The sequence below is a fragment of the Hypanus sabinus genome, assembly GCF_030144855.1.
Source record: "Hypanus sabinus isolate sHypSab1 chromosome 24 unlocalized genomic scaffold, sHypSab1.hap1 SUPER_24_unloc_1, whole genome shotgun sequence".
NCBI classification, from domain to species: domain Eukaryota; kingdom Metazoa; phylum Chordata; class Chondrichthyes; order Myliobatiformes; family Dasyatidae; genus Hypanus; species Hypanus sabinus.
Genome location: NW_026778922.1, coordinates 472,728 through 489,250, shown reverse-complemented (window position 1 = coordinate 489,250; position 16,523 = coordinate 472,728). Strand labels below are relative to the sequence as shown.

At 56.8% G+C, this 16,523-nt stretch overlaps 1 protein-coding gene across 6 annotated transcripts in view; it reads left to right on the top strand.

The window, feature by feature from the left end:
- LOC132385452 (C-Jun-amino-terminal kinase-interacting protein 4-like) overlaps positions 1-16,523 on the top strand; it is a 173,608-nt gene that overhangs the window by 268 nt on the left and 156,817 nt on the right. For 2 of the 6 annotated variants that reach the window (XM_059957534.1, XM_059957530.1), the window contains exons 1-2: positions 1,054-1,236; positions 2,066-2,343. In XM_059957534.1, the coding sequence (XP_059813517.1) occupies positions 1,089-1,236; positions 2,066-2,343 (426 nt within the window). In that variant the 5' untranslated portion in view covers positions 1,054-1,088. Of the gene's footprint in view, positions 1-1,051; positions 1,237-2,065; positions 2,344-16,523 lie in introns of those variants that run through there. The other 4 variants (XR_009509185.1, XM_059957531.1, XM_059957532.1 and 1 more) reach the window with 4 other exon arrangements.

The window sequence follows — 16,523 nt, the reverse complement described above, 5'->3', positions numbered from 1 at the left end:
GAGAGGGGCGTGAGGGGTGAAAGAGGGAGTGTGGGGAGAGGAGAGGGGAGTGAGGGGTGATAGGGATAAGAGGAGGGGTGAAAGAGGGAGTGTGGGGGTAAGGGGGAGGGGCGGTCTGAGGGGGAAAGGGGTAGGAGAGTAGATGGGGGTTGGAGGGCAGGGGAGAGGGGAGGGGAGAGGGGGAGAGGGGAGGAGGGGAGGGGGAGGGAGGAGGGGAGGGGGAGGGAGGAGGGGAGGGAGGAGGGGAGGGGGAGGGAGGAGGGGAGGGGGAGGGAGGAGGGGAGGGAGGAGGGGGGAGGAGGGGGGAGGAGGGGAGAGGAGGAGGGGGAGGAGGGGGAGGAGGGGGGAGGAGGGGGGAGGAGGGGGGAGGAGGGGGGAGGAGAGGAGAGGAGAGGAGGGGGGAGGAGGGGGGAGGAGGGGGGAGGAGAGGAGAGGAGAGGAGAGGAGAGGAGAGGAGGGGGAGGAGGGGAGGGGAGAGGAGAGGAGGGGGGAGGAGAGGAGAGGAGGGGGGAGGAGAGGGGAGGAGGGGAGAGGAGAGGGGAGGAGGGGTGAGGGGAGGAGAGGGGAAGAGGGTGAGGAAGTGTGAGGGAGGGGAGGGGAATGGGGAGGAGAAAGGAAGGATGGGAGGGGAGAGGAGGGGGAAGGATAAGGGGGTGGGTGAAGGAGGGGAGAGGAAGGGATTTGGGAAGGGGAGAGGGGAGGGGAATGGGGAAAGGGAAGAGAGGAGGGCAGGGGAAGGGGAGTGGAATGGGGAAGGCGAGGAGGGCAGGGGAGGGGAGGATGGGCAAAGGGAAGGTGGAGGGGAGAGTGGTGGAGGGGAGAGGAAGGAGAGAGGGGGACAAGGGAGAGGGAAGGGAGTTCAGGGTGGTGGGGAGTGGGGGGAGGATGGGAGATAGGGAGGGGAGAGCTGGTGTGGAGGGACGAAGTGGAGGATGGGAGAGGGGAGGAGGGTGATGGGAGGGAAGATGTGAGGAGGTGTGGAGTGGGAGAGTGGAGGAGGGGAGAGGAATGGGGAGGGGGAGGGGAGGAGGAGGGCGAGAGGAGGGGAGGGGAGATGAGGGGGAGGGGACGGGGTGGAGTTGGAGTGGATGTCTCCAGCTATCCACTCGTTCTCTGCCTCTTATCATCTTGTACCCCTCCATCAAGTCATCTCTCATCCTCATTCACCCCAGAGAGCAAAGCCGCCCACTCGGCCTTTCCTCTTCAGACACGCTGTCCAGTTCAGGTGGCATCTTGGTAAATCTCCTCCACAGCCTGCCTGAGAACACAATACACCAAGTGTTCTTCGACCAGCGTTCTATAGAGATTCAACGTTACCCTGCAGCTCTTGGTCTCAGCCCCACGATTAACAGACCTCAGCTTCCATGGAAGCTCTGTGGGATCTCTGTTCCTCCATCCTGCTACTATCCTGTGTTCCGCTTTCGAGGCTGGGCAGATTGGGACTTTATTCCCTGCAGTGCAGCAGACTTTATGGAGGAGTGTATAGCCGGGGGGGTGGGGCACAGGTAGGGTGATTGTGCACAGCCTTCCCCAGGGTGGGGGAATGCAGAACAGGATTAAGGTAAGAGAGGGAAGTTTAACAGCAAATTTTTCCCCCAGAGAGTGGTTAGTCTCTGAACAAGCTGCCAGAGGAAGTGGTTGAGGCTGGTATATTAACAACATTTAAAAGGCTCTCAGACGGGTATGAAGACAGGAAAAATTTAGAGGGATGCCAACAGATGGGACTGGCTTGGATGGGAAGTGGGGAAGGGCAGGTTGGGTCAAAGGGTCTGTGTCAGTGGTGAAGTGAAGTGGAAATTTCAGCAGCCCGAAGGGTACACAGATCACCAGAATCTCCCGCATACAGGACAGCAGGTGCCAACACTGTGTGTCATTACACTGGGGAGGGGGACAGAGAGCGTGGAGAAAGGGGTGGGAGACAGAGACAATGCAGGATGGGAGGGGTGAAATAGAGAGAGGGAAAAATAGCCTTGTATAATATTGCCTTTCTACCCTGAACCCCCATCCCTCCTCTCTCACCCCCTCCCTCACTCCCATCCTCTAACATCTCTCTCATCCCCTCCAGCTATGTCGGGTGACCCTCCCCCTCCAGAGGGCTTTGATGACCTGGTGTCTGGCTTGGCAGCTGGTCTGTATGCCGAGTTGAGACGCCTGGTGTCTCTCTATGGGGAGTCCAGCGTCTCTTCCCTCGTGCCCCTGGCTATCTCTACCCTGGAGAGCCTCCAGGATGTCTGTGCCCAGGGAAAGGAGCAGCAGGCTGAGCTTGGGTCGGCCCAACAGGAGGCCCAACTAGCCCTCGCTCAACTGCAGAGCGAGCGGGATCGGAGGAAGGAAGCTGAGCAGGTGAGGAGCAATCTTCACTCTGTCTGACCCCGGGAGTGTGTGATGGGACGGTGTGGAGGGAGATTCACACTGTGTCTGACCCCGGGAGTGTGTGATGGGACAGAGTGGAGGGAGATTCACACTATGTCTGACCCCGGGAGTGTGTGATGGGACGGTGTGGAGGGAGACTCACTCTGTGTCTGACCCCGGGAGTGTGTGATGGGACGGTGTGGAGGGAGATTCACACTATGTCTGACCCCGGGAGTGTGTGATGGGACAGTGTGGAGGGAGATTCACACTATGTCTGACCCCGGGAGTGTGTGATGGGACGGTGTGGAGGGAGACTCACTCTGTGTCTAAACCCGGGAGTGTGTGATGGGACGGTGTGGATGGAGATTCACTCTGTGTCTGACCCCGGGAGTGTGTGACGGGACGGTGTGGAGGGAGATTCACTCTGTGTCTGACCCTGGGAATGTGTGATGGGACGGTGAGGAGCAATCTTCACTCTCTTTCCTGACCCCAGGATTGTGTGATGGGATGGAGTGGAGGGAGATTCACTCTGTGTCTGACCCCGGGAGTGTGTGATGGGACGGTGTGGAGGGAGACTCACTCTGTGTCTGAACCCGGGAGTGTGTGATGGGACAGTGTGGAGGGAGATTCAGTCTTTGTCTGACACCAGGAGTGTCTGATGGGACGGTGTGGATGGAGATTCACTCTGTGTCTGACCCCGGGAGTGTGTGACGGGACGGTGTGGAGGGAGATTCACTCTGTGTCTGACCCTGGGAATGTGTGATGGGACGGTGAGGAGCAATCTTCAATCTCTTTCTGACCCCAGAATTGTGTGATGGGACAGTGTGGAGGCAGATTCACTGTGTATCTGACCCCGGGAGTGTGTGATGGGACGGTGTGGAGGGAGATCCACTCTGTGTCTGACCCTGGGAGTGTGTGATGGGACAGTGTGGAGGGAGATTCACTCTGTGTCTGACCACGTGAGTGTGTAATGGGACGGTGTGGAGGGAGATTCACTCTGTGTCTGACCCCGGGAGTGTGTGATGGGACAGAGCGGAGGGAGATTCACACTATGTCTGACCCCGGGAGTGTGTGATGGGAGTCTGGAGGGAGATTCATTCTGTGTCTGACCCCGGGAGTGTGTGGTGGGATGGTGTGGAGGGAGATTCACTCTGTGTCTGACCCCGGGAGTGTGTGATGTGACGGTGTGGAGGGAGTTTCACTCTGTGTCAGACCCCGGGAATGTGTGATGGGACGGTGAGGAGGCAGATTCATTATGTGTCTGACTCCGGGAGTGTGTGATGGGACGGTGTGGAGGGGGATTCACTCTCTGTCTGACCCCGGAAGTGTGTGATGGGACGGTGAGGAGCAATCTTCAATCTCTGTCTGAACCCGGGAGTGTGTGATGGGACAGTGTGGAGGGAGATTCACTCTGTGTCTGACCCCGGGAGTGTGTAATGGGACGGTGTGGAGAGAGATTCACTCTGTGTCTGACCCCAGTAGTGTCTGACGGGACGGTGTGGAGGGAGATTCACTCTGTGTCTGACCCCGGGAGTGTGTGATGGGATGGTGTGGAGGGAGACTCACTCTGTGTCTGACCCCGGGAGTGTGTTATGGGATAGTGTGGAGGGAGATTCACACTATGTCTGACCCCGGGGGTGTGTGATGGGACGGTGTGGAGGGAGACTCACTCTGTGTCTGACCCCGGGAGTGTGTGATGGGACAGTGTGGAGGGAGATTCAGTCTTTGTCTGACCCCAGGAGTGTGTGATGGGACAGTGTGGAGGGAGATTCAGTCTTTGTCTGACCCCAGGAGTGTCTGATGGGACAGTGTGGAGGGAGATTCACACTATGTCTGACCCCGGGAGTGTGTGATGGGACGGTGTGGAGGGAGACTCACTCTGTGTCTGACCCCGGGAGTGTGTGACGGGACGGTGTGGAGGGAGATTCACTCTGTGTCTGACCCCGGGAATGTGTGATGGGACGGTGTGGAGGGAGATTCACTCTGTGTCTGACCCCGGGAATGTGTGATGGGACGGTGAGGAGCAATCTTCACTCTCTTTCTGCCCCAGGATTGTGTGATGGAATGGTGATGAGGGAGTTTCACTCTCTGTCTGACCCCGGAAGTGTGTGATGGGACGGTGAGGAGCAATCTTCAATCTCTGTCTGAACCCGGGAGAGTGTGATCGGACAGTGTGGAGGGAGATTCACTCTGTCTGACTCCAGGAGTGTGTGATGGGACGGTGTGGAGGGAGATTCACTCTGTGTCTGACCCCGGGAGTGTGTGATGGGATGGTGTGGAGGGAGATTCACTCTGTGACTGACCCCAGGAGTGTGTGATGTGTCGGTGTGGAGGGAGATTTAGTCTGTGTCTGACCCCAGGAGTGTCTGATGGGACGGTGTGGATGGAGATTCACTCTGTGTCTGACCCCGGGAGTGTGTGACGGGACGGTGTGGAGGGAGATTCACTCTGTGTCCGACCCCGGGAATGTGTGATGGGATGGTGAGAAGCAATCTTCACTCTCTGACCCCAGGAATGTGTGATGGGACGGTGATGAGGGAGATTCATTATGTGTCTGACTCAGGGAGTGTGTGATGGGACGGTGTGGAGGGGGATTCACTCTCTGTCTGACCCCGGAAGTGTGTGATGGGACGGTGAGGAGCAATCTTCAATCTCTGTCTGAACCCGGGAGTGTGTGATGGGACAGTGTGGAGGGAGATTCAAACTATGTCTGACCCCGGGAGTGTGTGATGGGACGGTCTGGAGGGAGATTCACTCTGTGTCTGACCCCGGGAGTTTGTGATGGGACGGTGTGGAGGGAGATTCACACTGTGTCTGACCCCAGTAGTGTCTGACGGGACGGTCTGGAGGGAAATTCAGTCTGTGTCTGACCCCAGGCGTGTCTGATGTGGCGGTGTGGAGGGAGTTTCACTCTGTGACTGACCTCAGGAGTGTGTGATGGGACGGTGTGGAGGGAGATTCAGTCTGTGTCTGACCCCAGGAGTGTCTGATGGGACGGTGAGAATGGAGATTCACTCTGTGTCTGACCCCGGGAGTGTGTGATGGGACGGTGTGGAGGGAGATTCACTCTGTGTCCGACCCCGGGAGTGTGTGATGGGATGGTGAGAAGCAATCTTCACTCTCTGACCCCAGGAATGTGTGATGGGACGGTGATGATGGAGATTCATTATGTGTCTGACTCAGGGAGTGTGTGATGGGACGGTGTGGAGGGGGATTCACTCTCTGTCTGACCCCGGAAGTGTGTGATGGGACGGTGAGGAGGGAGATTCACTCTGTGTCTGACCCCGGGAGTGTGTGATGGGATGGTGTGGAGGGAGACTCACTCTGTGTCTGACCCCGGGAGTGTGTTATGGGACAGTGTGGAGGGAGATTCACACTATGTCTGACCCCGGGAGTGTGTGATGGGACGGTGTGGAGGGAGACTCACTCTGTGTCTGAACCCGGGAGAGTGTGATCGGACAGTGTGGAGGGAGATTCACTCTGTGTCTGACTCCAGGAGTGTGTGATGGGACGGTGTGGAGGGAGATTCACTCTGTGTCTGACCCCGGGAGTGTGTGATGGGACAGTGTGGAGGGAGATTCACACTATGTCTGACCCCGGGAGTGTGTGATGGGACGGTGTGGAGGGAGATTCACACTATGTCTGACCCCGGGAGTGTGTGATGGGACGGTGTGGAGGGAGACTCACTCTGTGTCTAAACCCGGGAGTGTGTGATGGGACGGTGTGGATGGAGATTCACTCTGTGTCTGACCCCGGGAGTGTGTGACGGGACGGTGTGGAGGGAGATTCACTCTGTGTCTGACCCTGGGAATGTGTGATGGGACGGTGAGGAGCAATCTTCACTCTCTTTCTGACCCCAGGATTGTGTGATGGAATGGTGATGAGGGAGTTTCACTCTGTGTCTGACTCCAGGAGTGTGTGATGGGACGGTGTCGAGGAGGATTCACTCTCTGTCTGACCCCGGAAGTGTGTGATGGGATGGTGTGGAGGGAGATTCACTCTGTGTCTGACCCCGGGAGTGTGTGATGGGACGGTGTGGAGGGAGATTCAGTCTTTGTCTGACACCAGGAGTGTCTGATGGGACGGTGTGGATGGAGATTCACTCTGTGTCTGACCCCGGGAGTGTGTGACGGGACGGTGTGGAGGGAGATTCACTCTGTGTCTGACCCTGGGAATGTGTGATGGGACGGTGAGGAGCAATCTTCAATCTCTTTCTGACCCCAGAATTGTGTGATGGGACAGTGTGGAGGCAGATTCACTGTGTATCTGACCCCGGGAGTGTGTGATGGGACGGTGTGGAGGGAGATCCACTCTGTGTCTGACCCTGGGAGTGTGTGATGGGACAGTGTGGAGGGAGATTCACTCTGTGTCTGACCACGTGAGTGTGTAATGGGACGGTGTGGAGGGAGATTCACTCTGTGTCTGACCCCGGGAGTGTGTGATGGGACAGAGCGGAGGGAGATTCACACTATGTCTGACCCCGGGAGTGTGTGATGGGAGTCTGGAGGGAGATTCATTCTGTGTCTGACCCCGGGAGTGTGTGGTGGGAGATTCACACTGTGTCTGACCCCAGTAGTGTCTGACGGGACGGTGTGGAGGGAGATTCACTCTGTGTCTGACCCCGGGAGTGTGTGATGTGACGGTGTGGAGGGAGTTTCACTCTGTGTCAGACCCCGGGAATGTGTGATGGGACGGTGAGGAGGCAGATTCATTATGTGTCTGACTCCGGGAGTGTGTGATGGGACGGTGTGGAGGGGGATTCACTCTCTGTCTGACCCCGGAAGTGTGTGATGGGACGGTGAGGAGCAATCTTCAATCTCTGTCTGAACCCGGGAGTGTGTGATGGGACAGTGTGGAGGGAGATTCACTCTGTGTCTGACCCCGGGAGTGTGTAATGGGACGGTGTGGAGAGAGATTCACACTGTGTCTGACCCCAGTAGTGTCTGACGGGACGGTGTGGAGGGAGATTCACTCTGTGTCTGACCCCGGGAGTGTGTGATGGGATGGTGTGGAGGGAGACTCACTCTGTGTCTGACCCCGGGAGTGTGTTATGGGATAGTGTGGAGGGAGATTCACACTATGTCTGACCCCGGGAGTGTGTGATGGGACGGTGTGGAGGGAGACTCACTCTGTGTCTGACCCCGGGAGTGTGTGATGGGACAGTGTGGAGGGAGATTCAGTCTTTGTCTGACCCCAGGAGTGTGTGATGGGACGGTGTGGAGGGAGATTCACTCTGTGTCTGACCCCGGGAGTGTGTGATGGGATGGTGTGGAGGGAGATTCACTCTGTGACTGACCCCAGGAGTGTGTGATGGGACGGTGTGGATGGAGATTCACTCTGTGTCTGACCCCGGGAGTGTGTGACGGGACGGTGTGGAGGGAGATTCACTCTGTGTCCGACCCCGGGAATGTGTGATGGGATGGTGAGAAGCAATCTTCACTCTCTGACCCCAGGAATGTGTGATGGGACGGTGATGAGGGAGATTCATTATGTGTCTGACTCAGGGAGTGTGTGATGGGACGGTGTGGAGGGGGATTCACTCTCTGTCTGACCCCGGAAGTGTGTGATGGGACGGTGAGGAGCAATCTTCAATCTCTGTCTGAACCCGGGAGTGTGTGATGGGACAGTGTGGAGGGAGATTCACACTATGTCTGACCCCGGGAGTGTGTGATGGGACAGTGTGGAGGGAGATTCACACTGTGTCTGACCCCGGGAGTGTGTGATGGGACAGTGTGGAGGGAGATTCACTCTGTGTCTGACCCCGGGAGTGTGTGATGCGACGGTGTGGAGGGAGATTCACACTGTGTCTGACCCCAGTAGTGTCTGACGGGACGGTCTGGAGGGAAATTCAGTCTGTGTCTGACCCCAGGAGTGTCTGATGGGACGGTGTGGATGGAGGTTCACTCTGTGTCAGACCCCAGTAGTGTGTGACGGGACGGTGTGGAGGGAGATTCACTCTGTGTCTGACCCCGGGAATGTGTGCTGGGACGGTGAGGAGCAATCTTCACTCTCTTTCTGCCCCAGGATTGTGTGATGGAATGGTGATGAGGGAGTTTCACACTCTGTCTGACCCCGGAAGTGTGTGATGGGACGGTGAGGAGCAATCTTCAATCTCTGTCTGAACCCGGGAGAGTGTGATCAGACAGTGTGGAGGGAGATTCACTCTGTGTCTGACTCCAGGAGTGTGTGATGGGACGGTGTGGAGGGAGATTCACTCTGTGTCTGACCCCGGGAGTCTGTGATGGGATGGTGTGGAGGGAGACTCACTCTGTGTCTGACACCGGGAGTGTGTTATGGGACAGTGTGGAGGGAGATTCACGCTATGTCTGACCCCGGGAGTGTGTGATGGGACGGAGTGGAGGGAGACTCACTCTGTGTCTGACCCCGGGAGTGTGTGATGGGACAGTGTGGAGGGAGATTCAGTCTTTGTCTGACCCCAGGAGTGTGTGATGGGACAGTGTGGAGGGAGATTCAGTCTTTGTCTGACCCCAGGAGTGTCTGATGGGACAGTGTGGAGGGAGATTCACACTATGTCTGACCCCGGGAGTGTGTGATGGGACGGTGTGGAGGGAGACTCACTCTGTGTCTGAACCCGGGAGTGTGTGATGGGACAGTGTGGAGGGAGATTCAGTCTTTGTCTGACCCCAGGAGTGTCTGATGGGACGGTGTGGATGGAGATTCACTCTGTGTCTGACCCCGGGAGTGTGTGACGGGACGGTGTGGAGGGAGATTCACTCTGTGTCTGACCCCGGGAATGTGTGATGGGACGGTGAGGAGCAATCTTCACTCTCTTTCTTCCCCAGGATTGTGTGATGGAATGGTGATGAGGGAGTTTCACTCTCTGTCTGACCCCGGAAGTGTGTGATGGGACGGTGAGGAGCAATCTTCAATCTCTGTCTGAACCCGGGAGAGTGTGATCGGACAGTGTGGAGGGAGATTCACTCTGTCTGACTCCAGGGGTGTGTGATCGGACGGTGTGGAGGGAGATTCACTCTGTGTCTGACCCGGGGAGTGTGTGATGGGATGGTGTGGAGGGAGATTCACTCTGTGACTGACCCCAGGAGTGTGTGATGTGACGGTGTGGAGGGAGATTTAGTCTGTGTCTGACCCCAGGAGTGTCTGATGGGACGGTGTGGATGGAGATTCACTCTGTGTCTGACACCGGGAGTGTGTGACGGGACGGTGTGGAGGGAGATTCACTCTGTGTCCGACCCCGGGAATGTGTGATGGGATGGTGAGAAGCAATCTTCACTCTCTGACCCCAGGAATGTGTGATGGGACGGTGATGAGGGAGATTCATTATGTGTCTGACTCAGGGAGTGTGTGATGGGACGGTGTGGAGGGGGATTCACTCTCTGTCTGACCCCGGAAGTGTGTGATGGGACGGTGAGGAGCAATCTTCAATCTCTGTCTGAACCCGGGAGAGTGTGATGGGACAGTGTGGAGGGAGATTCAAACTTTGTCTGACCCCGGGAGTGTGTGATGGGACGGTCTGGAGGGAGATTCACTCTGTGTCTGACCCCGGGAGTTTGTGATGGGACGGTGTGGAGGGAGATTCACACTGTGTCTGACCCCAGTAGTGTCTGACGGGACGGTCTGGAGGGAAATTCAGTCTGTGTCTGACCCCAGGAGTGTCTGATGTGGCGGTGTGGAGGGAGTTTCACTCTGTGACTGACCCCAGGAGTGTGTGATGGGACGGTGTGGAGGGAGATTCAGTCTGTGTCTGACCCCAGGAGTGTCTGATGGGACGGTGAGAATGGAGATTCACTCTGTGTCTGACCCCGGGAGTGTGTGATGGGACGGTGTGGAGGGAGATTCACTCTGTGTCCGACCCCGGGAATGTGTGATGGGATGGTGAGAAGCAATCTTCACTCTCTGACCCCAGGAATGTGTGATGGGACGGTGATGATGGAGATTCATTATGTGTCTGACTCGGGGAGTGTGTGATGGGACGGTGTGGAGGGGGATTCACTCTCTGTCTGACCCCGGAAGTGTGTGATGGGACGGTGAGGAGGGAGATTCACTCTGTGTCTGACCCCGGGAGTGTGTGATGGGATGGTGTGGAGGGAGACTCACTCTGTGTCTGACCCCGGGAGTGTGTTATGGGACAGTGTGGAGGGAGATTCACACTATGTCTGACCCCGGGAGTGTGTGATGGGATGGTGTGGAGGGAGACTCACTCTGTGTCTGACCCCGGGAGTGTGTGATGGGACGGTGTGGAGGGAGATTCAGTCTGTGTCTGACCCCAGGAGTGTCTGATGGGACGGTGAGAATGGAGATTCACTCTGTGTCTGACCCCGGGAGTGTGTGATGGGACGGTGTGGAGGGAGATTCACTCTGTGTCCGACCCCGGGAATGTGTGATGGGATGGTGAGAAGCAATCTTCACTCTCTGACCCCAGGAATGTGTGATGGGACGGTGATGATGGAGATTCATTATGTGTCTGACTCGGGGAGTGTGTGATGGGACGGTGTGGAGGGGGATTCACTCTCTGTCTGACCCCGGAAGTGTGTGATGGGACGGTGAGGAGGGAGATTCACTCTGTGTCTGACCCCGGGAGTGTGTGATGGGATGGTGTGGAGGGAGACTCACTCTGTGTCTGACCCCGGGAGTGTGTTATGGGACAGTGTGGAGGGAGATTCACACTATGTCTGACCCCGGGAGTGTGTGATGGGATGGTGTGGAGGGAGACTCACTCTGTGTCTGACCCCGGGAGTGTGTGATGGGACAGTGTGGAGGGAGATTCAGTCTTTGTCTGACCCCAGGAGTGTCTGATGGGACGGTGTGGATGGAGGTTCACTCTGTGTCAGACCCCGGGAGTGTGTGACGGGACGGTGTCGAGGGAGATTCACTCTGTGTCTGACCCCGGGAATGTGTGATGTGACGGTGAGGAGCAATCTTCACTCTCTTTCTGCCCCAGGATTGTGTGATGGAATGGTGATGAGGGAGTTTCACTCTCTGTCTGACCCCGGAAGTGTGTGATGGGACGGTGAGGAGCAATCTTCAATCTCTGTCTGAACCCGGGAGAGTGTGATCAGACAGTGTGGAGGGAGATTCACTCTGTGTCTGACTCCAGGAGTGTGTGATGGGACGGTGTGGAGGGAGATTCACTCTGTGTCTGACCCCGGGAGTCTGTGATGGGACGGAGTGGAGGGAGACTCACTCTGTGTCTGACCCCGGGAGTGTGTGATGGGACAGTGTGGAGGGAGATTCAGTCTTTGTCTGACCCCAGGAGTGTGTGATGGGACAGTGTGGAGGGAGATTCAGTCTTTGTCTGACCCCAGGAGTGTCTGATGGGACAGTGTGGAGGGAGATTCACACTATGTCTGACCCCGGGAGTGTGTGATGGGACGGTGTGGAGGGAGACTCACTCTGTGTCTGAACCCGGGAGTGTGTGATGGGACAGTGTGGAGGGAGATTCAGTCTTTGTCTGACCCCGGGAATGTGTGATGGGACGGTGAGGAGGCAGATTCATTATGTGTCTGACTCCGGGAGTGTGTGATGGGACGGTGTGGAGGGGGATTCACTCTCTGTCTGACCCCGGAAGTGTGTGATGGGACGGTGAGGAGCAATCTTCAATCTCTGTCTGAACCCGGGAGTGTGTGATGGGACAGTGTGGAGGGAGATTCACTCTGTGTCTGACCCCGGGAGTGTGTAATGGGACGGTGTGGAGAGAGATTCACACTGTGTCTGACCCCAGTAGTGTCTGACGGGACGGTGTGGAGGGAGATTCACTCTGTGTCTGACCCCGGGAGTGTGTGATGGGATGGTGTGGAGGGAGACTCACTCTGTGTCTGACCCCGGGAGTGTGTTATGGGATAGTGTGGAGGGAGATTCACACTATGTCTGACCCCGGGGGTGTGTGATGGGACGGTGTGGAGGGAGACTCACTCTGTGTCTGACCCCGGGAGTGTGTGATGGGACAGTGTGGAGGGAGATTCAGTCTTTGTCTGACCCCAGGAGTGTGTGATGGGACAGTGTGGAGGGAGATTCAGTCTTTGTCTGACCCCAGGAGTGTCTGATGGGACAGTGTGGAGGGAGATTCACACTATGTCTGACCCCGGGAGTGTGTGATGGGACGGTGTGGAGGGAGACTCACTCTGTGTCTAAACCCGGGAGTGTGTGATGGGACAGTGTGGAGGGAGATTCAGTCTTTGTCTGACCCCAGGAGTGTCTGATGGGACGGTGTGGATGGAGATTCACTCTGTGTCTGACCCCGGGAGTGTGTGACGGGACGGTGTGGAGGGAGATTCACTCTGTGTCTGACCCCGGGAATGTGTGATGGGACGGTGTGGAGGGAGATTCACTCTGTGTCTGACCCCGGGAATGTGTGATGGGACGGTGAGGAGCAATCTTCACTCTCTTTCTGCCCCAGGATTGTGTGATGGAATGGTGATGAGGGAGTTTCACTCTCTGTCTGACCCCGGAAGTGTGTGATGGGACGGTGAGGAGCAATCTTCAATCTCTGTCTGAACCCGGGAGAGTGTGATCGGACAGTGTGGAGGGAGATTCACTCTGTCTGACTCCAGGAGTGTGTGATGGGACGGTGTGGAGGGAGATTCACTCTGTGTCTGACCCCGGGAGTGTGTGATGGGATGGTGTGGAGGGAGATTCACTCTGTGACTGACCCCAGGAGTGTGTGATGTGTCGGTGTGGAGGGAGATTTAGTCTGTGTCTGACCCCAGGAGTGTCTGATGGGACGGTGTGGATGGAGATTCACTCTGTGTCTGACCCCGGGAGTGTGTGACGGGACGGTGTGGAGGGAGATTCACTCTGTGTCCGACCCCGGGAATGTGTGATGGGATGGTGAGAAGCAATCTTCACTCTCTGACCCCAGGAATGTGTGATGGGACGGTGATGAGGGAGATTCATTATGTGTCTGACTCAGGGAGTGTGTGATGGGACGGTGTGGAGGGGGATTCACTCTCTGTCTGACCCCGGAAGTGTGTGATGGGACGGTGAGGAGCAATCTTCAATCTCTGTCTGAACCCGGGAGTGTGTGATGGGACAGTGTGGAGGGAGATTCAAACTATGTCTGACCCCGGGAGTGTGTGATGGGACGGTCTGGAGGGAGATTCACTCTGTGTCTGACCCCGGGAGTTTGTGATGGGACGGTGTGGAGGGAGATTCACACTGTGTCTGACCCCAGTAGTGTCTGACGGGACGGTCTGGAGGGAAATTCAGTCTGTGTCTGACCCCAGGCGTGTCTGATGTGGCGGTGTGGAGGGAGTTTCACTCTGTGACTGACCTCAGGAGTGTGTGATGGGACGGTGTGGAGGGAGATTCAGTCTGTGTCTGACCCCAGGAGTGTCTGATGGGACGGTGAGAATGGAGATTCACTCTGTGTCTGACCCCGGGAGTGTGTGATGGGACGGTGTGGAGGGAGATTCACTCTGTGTCCGACCCCGGGAGTGTGTGATGGGATGGTGAGAAGCAATCTTCACTCTCTGACCCCAGGAATGTGTGATGGGACGGTGATGATGGAGATTCATTATGTGTCTGACTCAGGGAGTGTGTGATGGGACGGTGTGGAGGGGGATTCACTCTCTGTCTGACCCCGGAAGTGTGTGATGGGACGGTGAGGAGGGAGATTCACTCTGTGTCTGACCCCGGGAGTGTGTGATGGGATGGTGTGGAGGGAGACTCACTCTGTGTCTGACCCCGGGAGTGTGTTATGGGACAGTGTGGAGGGAGATTCACACTATGTCTGACCCCGGGAGTGTGTGATGGGACGGTGTGGAGGGAGACTCACTCTGTGTCTGAACCCGGGAGAGTGTGATCGGACAGTGTGGAGGGAGATTCACTCTGTGTCTGACTCCAGGAGTGTGTGATGGGACGGTGTGGAGGGAGATTCACTCTGTGTCTGACCCCGGGAGTGTGTGATGGGACAGTGTGGAGGGAGATTCACACTATGTCTGACCCCGGGAGTGTGTGATGGGACGGTGTGGAGGGAGATTCACACTATGTCTGACCCCGGGAGTGTGTGATGGGACGGTGTGGAGGGAGACTCACTCTGTGTCTAAACCCGGGAGTGTGTGATGGGACGGTGTGGATGGAGATTCACTCTGTGTCTGACCCCGGGAGTGTGTGACGGGACGGTGTGGAGGGAGATTCACTCTGTGTCTGACCCTGGGAATGTGTGATGGGACGGTGAGGAGCAATCTTCACTCTCTTTCTGACCCCAGGATTGTGTGATGGAATGGTGATGAGGGAGTTTCACTCTGTGTCTGACTCCAGGAGTGTGTGATGGGACGGTGTCGAGGAGGATTCACTCTCTGTCTGACCCCGGAAGTGTGTGATGGGATGGTGTGGAGGGAGATTCACTCTGTGTCTGACCCCGGGAGTGTGTGATGGGACGGTGTGGAGGGAGATTCAGTCTTTGTCTGACACCAGGAGTGTCTGATGGGACGGTGTGGATGGAGATTCACTCTGTGTCTGACCCCGGGAGTGTGTGACGGGACGGTGTGGAGGGAGATTCACTCTGTGTCTGACCCTGGGAATGTGTGATGGGACGGTGAGGAGCAATCTTCAATCTCTTTCTGACCCCAGAATTGTGTGATGGGACAGTGTGGAGGCAGATTCACTGTGTATCTGACCCCGGGAGTGTGTGATGGGACGGTGTGGAGGGAGATCCACTCTGTGTCTGACCCTGGGAGTGTGTGATGGGACAGTGTGGAGGGAGATTCACTCTGTGTCTGACCACGTGAGTGTGTAATGGGACGGTGTGGAGGGAGATTCACTCTGTGTCTGACCCCGGGAGTGTGTGATGGGACAGAGCGGAGGGAGATTCACACTATGTCTGACCCCGGGAGTGTGTGATGGGAGTCTGGAGGGAGATTCATTCTGTGTCTGACCCCGGGAGTGTGTGGTGGGAGATTCACACTGTGTCTGACCCCAGTAGTGTCTGACGGGACGGTGTGGAGGGAGATTCACTCTGTGTCTGACCCCGGGAGTGTGTGATGTGACGGTGTGGAGGGAGTTTCACTCTGTGTCAGACCCCGGGAATGTGTGATGGGACGGTGAGGAGGCAGATTCATTATGTGTCTGACTCCGGGAGTGTGTGATGGGACGGTGTGGAGGGGGATTCACTCTCTGTCTGACCCCGGAAGTGTGTGATGGGACGGTGAGGAGCAATCTTCAATCTCTGTCTGAACCCGGGAGTGTGTGATGGGACAGTGTGGAGGGAGATTCACTCTGTGTCTGACCCCGGGAGTGTGTAATGGGACGGTGTGGAGAGAGATTCACACTGTGTCTGACCCCAGTAGTGTCTGACGGGACGGTGTGGAGGGAGATTCACTCTGTGTCTGACCCCGGGAGTGTGTGATGGGATGGTGTGGAGGGAGACTCACTCTGTGTCTGACCCCGGGAGTGTGTTATGGGATAGTGTGGAGGGAGATTCACACTATGTCTGACCCCGGGAGTGTGTGATGGGACGGTGTGGAGGGAGACTCACTCTGTGTCTGACCCCGGGAGTGTGTGATGGGACAGTGTGGAGGGAGATTCAGTCTTTGTCTGACCCCAGGAGTGTGTGATGGGACGGTGTGGAGGGAGATTCACTCTGTGTCTGACCCCGGGAGTGTGTGATGGGATGGTGTGGAGGGAGATTCACTCTGTGACTGACCCCAGGAGTGTGTGATGGGACGGTGTGGATGGAGATTCACTCTGTGTCTGACCCCGGGAGTGTGTGACGGGACGGTGTGGAGGGAGATTCACTCTGTGTCCGACCCCGGGAATGTGTGATGGGATGGTGAGAAGCAATCTTCACTCTCTGACCCCAGGAATGTGTGATGGGACGGTGATGAGGGAGATTCATTATGTGTCTGACTCAGGGAGTGTGTGATGGGACGGTGTGGAGGGGGATTCACTCTCTGTCTGACCCCGGAAGTGTGTGATGGGACGGTGAGGAGCAATCTTCAATCTCTGTCTGAACCCGGGAGTGTGTGATGGGACAGTGTGGAGGGAGATTCACACTATGTCTGACCCCGGGAGTGTGTGATGGGACAGTGTGGAGGGAGATTCACACTGTGTCTGACCCCGGGAGTGTGTGATGGGACAGTGTGGAGGGAGATTCACTCTGTGTCTGACCCCGGGAGTGTGTGATGCGACGGTGTGGAGGGAGATTCACACTGTGTCTGACCCCAGTAGTGTCTGACGGGACGGTCTGGAGGGAA